This window comes from Octopus bimaculoides, chromosome 13 (genome assembly GCF_001194135.2).
Source record: "Octopus bimaculoides isolate UCB-OBI-ISO-001 chromosome 13, ASM119413v2, whole genome shotgun sequence".
Classification (NCBI taxonomy): domain Eukaryota; kingdom Metazoa; phylum Mollusca; class Cephalopoda; order Octopoda; family Octopodidae; genus Octopus; species Octopus bimaculoides.
The window spans coordinates 44,312,612-44,320,029 of NC_068993.1; the positions used below are offsets into that span (position 1 = coordinate 44,312,612).

General features: G+C 33.7%; 1 protein-coding gene across 1 annotated transcript in view; it reads left to right on the forward strand.

Moving 5' to 3' along the window:
* LOC106880478 (1-phosphatidylinositol 4,5-bisphosphate phosphodiesterase delta-4) overlaps window positions 1-7,418 on the forward strand; it is a 143,011-nt gene that overhangs the window by 69,745 nt on the left and 65,848 nt on the right. The window contains exons 4-6 of the mRNA XM_052972256.1: window positions 2,012-2,163; window positions 3,434-3,563; window positions 4,828-4,946. Of these exons, the coding sequence (XP_052828216.1) occupies window positions 2,012-2,163; window positions 3,434-3,563; window positions 4,828-4,946 (401 nt within the window). The remainder of the gene's footprint in view (window positions 1-2,011; window positions 2,164-3,433; window positions 3,564-4,827; window positions 4,947-7,418) is intronic.

A 7,418-nucleotide genomic window follows, 5' to 3' on the forward strand; every position in this document is an offset into this window, starting at 1 on the left:
TATATATATATATATATATATATATATATATATATATATATATATATATGTTTGTGAGTGTTTGCATTTCTTCATTTTGACATCATGTGACAGTTGGAAATGAGTATCCCTGTCATACAAGCAGTGTCTTTCATTTCCAATATTCTCCATATCTGGCCAAGGAAACAAGTAAAGTTTGGTGACCTGGAAAGCATCCAGCTGTAGAAAATCTGCTTCAGTGATCTCTGTGGAACAAATCAGGCATAGAAAAGTGGACATTAAAACAGTGATGATGATGATGTTGTTTTTACTTACTCTAGCTCAGCATTATAACATAGTTTGTAACAACCATCACTATAAGCCTCTGAAATTTGGTTCCTCACAACTTTGTTTTAATTGTTAAAATTGTTACTATTTCACATTTGATATGTAGCACTGTCTACTGGGAGAGTACTAGAGAAGCACATATGACTTGCACTTTTGCATGATGTATTACTACTGTGAAGATATTACTGGCAGGAAATGGTTAACAAAGGGAGGGTTGTTATTTTATCAGTGGGACTATTTCTTATTACTAACAGCTTTGAATCATGACAGTGAGTCATCAAATTCTCTAAGTCCTATTTTTTTTTTCTTGCTTGTGCCTCCAAACAAACAAGACTGTGTATGGGTTGAGGTATATATAATAATGTATTTGTTCACTAGAACAAAACATAAATTTTAATAAAGAACTCAATACCTGTACATAACATAGTAAGCTATTATATATTTGTTTAAGCTGAAAGTATTGAATACCAACTGAAATACGTGAATTTCATCATCTTCATTTAATGTCTGTTTCATGCTGGTGTGCGTGCATGTATGTGTGTGTGTTTGTGCATAAACACACCAGGTTTCTTTCAGTTTCTGTCTACCAAATCCAGTCACAAGGCTTTGGTTGGCCCAAGGCTAGAGTAAAAAATACTTGCCCAAGGTGCCATGCAATAGCACTGAACCCAGAACCATGTGGTTTAGAAGCAAACTTTTTACCACACCGCCTCAAGTTTGAGGGAAGGGATTCAGTCAATAACACTAGCATTTCACTAGTGTCCTAATGTACTATTTTATTTTAGTGTACTATTTTACTGACATCCATTCTCCCAGCCTTCAAAAGGCTGGGAACTAAATTTGATATTGGTTCAGTTTGAACTCATGGCATAAAATGCTGTAACAAAATAGCACAAGGCACCTTATTCATCATTAACAATTCTACTGATCCACCATCCTAGCAGTAAAATATATTGCTATATATTGATTTATTGTAGTAACTTATTGTATCGATTCATGTTATTGATTAATTTATTAGACTGAATTATTGTATTGATCACCTTCACTCACTCATATAATTACAAATTTTCTTGTTCTACATTGCTTGGAAAAGAAAGTATTCAGAATGCAAGTTTCTATTGAGTGTGTATGCCCATGTGCATGTCTGTCTGTATGTCTATATCTGTCTGTGTGTGTGTGTGTCTGAATATAGATCTAGTCCTCTCTCTCCACCTCTCTCTCTTTATTTTGTAGCTGAATGTCTGCATTGGTGTGTGTTTATTTGTCTGTGCATATATATTCACTTGTGTGAGTAAACGTGTGTGTGTATGCAAATGTGTATGTCTATCTGTGTGTGTTCCTGTTGTGCATAAGTCTGTCTTTAGCTGTCTGCAAGTGTCAGTATGTGGTGCTCTTCTCTTTTTTCATGTAACTGCATGTCTGTACTGGTATGTGTGTATTTGTATGTATGTCTGTCTATCTTTGTTTGTGGATGTATGCTTCTCGCTCTGTGTGTTTCTCTCTCTCATTATATATCTATCTGAGTGTGCATGTATGGGTATCTTTTTAGGTATATACATGTTCCAGTCTCTGTGCATATTTTCATATATGCAGGTATGTGTGCATGCACACAATTCTTGATCATTTCCTTTTAGTTTTATGTTGGATTTATATTTTATTGCTGTGTATTTAGCTTATATTTCTTGTTTTATATCTTTTTTTCCAGAAAGAGCAATGTTTTAGTATTGTGGTTGGTGCACGCCATAATCTTGTCACACTGATGAGTCCGAATGAAAATCTTAGAGACATGTGGGTACGAGGACTTCGTCATGTGATTGCCTCTGAAAAATCTGCCCAACAAGAGAGAGAATATGACAGATATCCTTTGTTCCTGTTTTTTTTTTTATAAATTGCTTTATTAAATGTTGTTTCTAATGATTCTTTAGCAACATAATAGTCAACTAAATCTTTTGTTTCTGTCATAAATGAGATCATTAGGTACAACTTTTGTTTCACTGATGGTTGATAGTTTTATATTCGCAAGCATGGCTGTGTAGTAAGAACTTTTTTTTTCCCAACCACATGGTTTCAGTTTCAGTCCTACTGTGTGACATCTTGGGCAGTTTTTTTCAACTAGAGCCCCAGGCCGACCAAAGCCTTGTGAGTGGATTTGATAGACAGAAACTGAAAGAAACCCATTGCATTTATGTATGTATACATACATGTAGCATTTTGTGTGTGTGTGCGTTACTGTCTCCTTTTCTGGCATCACATGATAGATGTAAGCAAGTGTTACCATCATACACATAGTGTCCTTCATTTCCAGTCATCCAAGATATGTCTGGTCATGAAGAAATATTATCTTACTTGGAGGGTTGGCATCAAGAGCATCCAGCTGTAAAAAATGCACCTCATCAAATTCCATCCAAACCATGCAAAATAAAAAAAGTAAAGGTTAAAACGATTCTGATGATAAACCCATCTATGATAGATACCCACCTATAGTGATAGGTACGGAAAAATAGTGGTTGGCATTAGGAAGGACATCCAGCCATAGAGACCAAGCCAAAACTGACTATGGCATCTGGTGTGGCCCCTAGCCTTGCCAGTTCATGTTAAGTTGTCCAACCCATGCCAGCATGGAAAACAGATGCTAAGGTTACTTGATCAGAGTTGACCTGGGGTTAAGTAACAATATGCATTAAAAAAATGCATCTATTTTGTAAACTGAAGTTCATGTGTATTCTCTGTTTTCTGTGCATGTATGTGTGTGTATTCTCTGTTTTCTGTGCATGTATGTGTGTGTATTCTCTGTTTTCTGTGCATGTATGTGTGTGTATGCTTGTCTGTGTGTTTGTTTGCATTCAATAAACTCTGCTGCTGTAAACTAAATAAAATTTATAGATTCTTTGTTAGTTTTGACAATGAGTATTTAGTCATTTGATCAACTCGCCTTGTTACTCATCAAATTAATACACACACACACTTGAAACAAGGTGTGGTTGTGTCGTTAAGAAGCTTGCTTCCCAACTTTCTAGGGGTAAGCAAGTAGGAAATAACAGTTACTACCCAAGGACAAAAATTGTGTTACGCAGTGTTATTGTAATATTAACCAAAAACATATAAGTTCCTTAACCAATTTTTTCACATGGATCAGAGATGCTTTTCTAAGTGCTGACAAAAATTCTGATGGTGAAGTGGATTTCGATGAACTGGTTAAATTACTGAAGACCCTTAATGCACGCATGAAGAAGAAATACATTTTGCAGATTTTCAATGTAATTTCTTTTGCATTTATTTCATTTTTTTTAATTTCTTTTTTTTTATACTTCATTTATTAATAAATATATTTTGTTTCATAACATGTGAACAAAAGTGTTATTAGTTACAAGAATCCAATACGTAAATCACTGGCTCATTGCATTTCTGATAGTAAAGAACTATCTGTAATTTGGTGCAAAGTTAGCAGCAGAGGAACAGACTTTAATCCTTTACCTGTCCAAAGAATCTCATAAGTTTGTGCTAAACATTAATGCGTGTTTTCAGACTTTTAGTTAGTCCCTGTTTCATGTTCTGAGTAATTAATATAAATCTTTTCTTTCATAAGTACCAAATTACTATGGTGGTTGAAAAAATTGGGAATGTACATCATATATGATGCCTGGATGCCAGAGAAATATGCCCATGTGATAAACAGGACCGGCAAATGGCTAAAGATAAATTGTATTGAGAAACTAATGGTTAAAAAACAAAATCATAGTTGAGTCAAACTCAAACATAGAATATGCAGTGATATACATGAGGCTATAACTCACATCATATAAGATGCCCACAGTTAACTCAAGATGATTATAAAAAGTACAGGCTTCAGAAAATTGCTGCAATAATTCAACGGAATTTTTTTAAGAGGTTCAATTTTTTTTTTTTTTTTTTTTTTTGATATGCAAAAAGGAGCATTGACTATTTTTGTGGGAACAGAAATGAAAGCTCTTGAAGACAATAATATGAAGATATGGGATTTTCCTACACATACTGAAAATAGAACAGAGCACAAGTTGGATTTTGTTGTTGTTATGAGAAAAAGAAAGTATGTCTGGATGCACCCTTTTGATACCAGAGTTGAGAAAAAGAAGAAAGAAAAATTAGAGTATTATAGAATCTTGGAAAATGAAATTCTCAAACATTGGAATAAAGATATTAACAAGGTCATGATACTGCAAATTATCATTGGGACCTTGGAACTGTGATGAATAATTTGAGTGCAATCTGTGAGTGAGTGCTGTACTGAAAACCTTTTTACTTGGTTCAATGAGAATTATCCAGTCAGTTGGCAATATAAAGTAAGGACAGATATGAATAGCATAAAACGACTTTAATAGAAAATAGTGCAAGAGTGCTTCTCATCCAAGCCCTTAGGTTGTGGTTCAATAGGGAGCATAATTAAAGTGGTTACAGAATCAGTATTGTATGACTATAAATAATTTTAATAATTGTTTCTAACAAAGGCACAAGGCTATAATTTTTTTTTTTTTTCTTTTAAAGGAAGCTAACACAGACAAAACTGTCAACCGTCATGGTAAGCAAACTTTGGATAGTGAAGAATTTGTGAAATTCTATCATCTTCTCACTAGGAGAAGTGAACTGGAAGAATTGTTCAAGAGGTAAATATTGCTATTTTTTGCCTTCCCTTGTCATTCTTTAATTTAACTTTCCATTTCTTAACATTTCTACTAAAAGAAAAAAGAAACAATGTTTGTGTTCCTTTTGCATATGTTTCCTTTATTCTTAATCAAATCTTTGTGCGTGTGAAATACTAAACAGTTTTTGTTATTGTAATAATATCATTTTTTAAAACCTATTTTCTATTAGTTACATGAACAAGAAGTTTTAGATTTATGAGGAAGATAAGAATGTATGATGTTCATACCTTTTCCCAAGAATATAAGCAAACATTTTTCACACTTTTCAAAAAACATATCCATGAGTGTTATATTTCTTCCTCCAACTAGTATGGAAGCCAAGCCAATATGAAGGTCTAGATTTCGTATTAGCTGAACCTCCTCAATCAAGCAACAAAATCTTCAGTAAACCTTCTGGCATCTTCAAAATGGAGAGACATGTGTTTGGAGTCTTAAATCATCTGTCCATATTAGAGACAAGGTAACCATGAATGACTACGACACTGATTGAAAACATTATTCAATCATGTCTTTCTCTCTCTTTGGTGGCTGCGCCAGCATTGCAGAACAGACACAATTCAACAAAACTAAAATTCCTTCCTCAATAAACCTCAAGCTTTATGCCCATCGCATTGAGATATTGTTATAATTATGGGAAGTTTGTTTTACTTTGTGTTTCTCTTTCTATTTCTTTGCCATTTCATGAATGTAATAAGTTTATATATTGTATTTATTATTCTATAACCTCTTATTTCATATATATATTTATCATTTCTGATTCCTCCTTTCACTCCTGCACTCATTGATTCAGCCCAATTCTTTGTCCTTGCTGTGCAAGTGTAACAAACATGTAATGAAACTTCTATATAGTCGTGTATAAATAAAACAATATCCAAATTTTTATCAACAAACTCCCTGACATCTGTGGAATGAGGACCACGTTTTCTGTGCTAAGCGTTAAGATAGTATGCTTCACCAAAAAGAAAGGATGAACTAGCAAAGGAAGCTCAATGTAGTTGAAATAGCACTTAAATACTTTCCTAATCACATCCCACAAGCTAAAATAATTAGATACATTTTAATAATCTACTCTTAGATTCAGTGTCTAAAAAAAAAAGAATAGGATTGTTACAGTTAAAACATTTGCAATCAGAGGTCTGTTGGATCAGGGCTGATCTGGGGTCAAAGGTCAGCAAAAATAATGATATAAAGGTTTATTGATTGATTGTTTGAATATAGTAGAGTTAAATAAGGCCTAGGGACCAAATGTGTTATGTTACAGTCTTAATCCAGCACTGTATCTAAGAAATCTGTATTCTTATAAAATAGAGCCTTTGCCTCTTAATTTCTTAATTGTTATTTTTCCCTCTCATGAGGAAAGACAGGCATTTCACATCTTCCAAATTTGACTGCATTTTGATAGTTATTCAATTTGTTCAGCTAAGTCTTCCTACCATCTCCCATTGACATTAACTATTCATCACACTGATTATGGGAGATATCAATTTGGCTGGAGTTTCGATATCTAACCAAAGAGATTGGATTGCCATTAACCAGAAATGGATTGAAACACATTTAGATCAACTCTCTGAGAATTTAGCTTCTACACGATTTTGTTGCAGTATTTTGTGTTATTTCTATGGCATTAGAAAGTAACAAGGAGTAGGGAGCTGGCAGAATCGTTAACATGCCAGGCAAAATGCTTTGCACCGTTTCATCCATCTTCATGTTCTGTATATATATATATATATATATATTTATATATATATGATAGATAGATAGATAGATAGAAATATTTACCAAAATTACATAAAATTATCTTTAAATACAGTAGTGGCCATAATATAAGGGTCATTAAGAACAAGTGTATTATTATAGAAGATTAACAAAACGTTGAGACTAGATATTTTACACATATTTAGATATATCTAACTCTTACTATTAATATTTTGTGAACATCTCTTTACTATCAATGACCTCCTGACATCTCTTACCACAAGACTGAATTAATCTCTTGCAAAATGATGGAGTAATATTGTTCCATTCGTTTTTCAATAATTCCCAGAGTATCACTCTCGGTACATGTCCACAGATTGCACTGTCCCCAGAATGATACTCAAACACTCTGAAATGTCCATACTGGAGCTTCTGGTGCAAATGCCAAGCAGCACAGCATGTCTTTTCCAAATTTCTGACAGTGAAAATCATCATGGTATTGTTTTTCTCACAAACACTGCCCAACTGACCCTGCTATACTGTGTAGTCAACAAAATCAAAAACAAATTAATGATGCACATGTGAGAAATTAAAAATATAGAATGGCGACAATTTACCCATCGCACCTTCTGTGTGTGCTTGTGTGTGTGTGTGTGTGTGTGTGTGTGTGTGTGTGTGTGTATAAAACTCTGTGCTGCATCTCGGAATATATATATATATGTATGTGTGTGTATATAT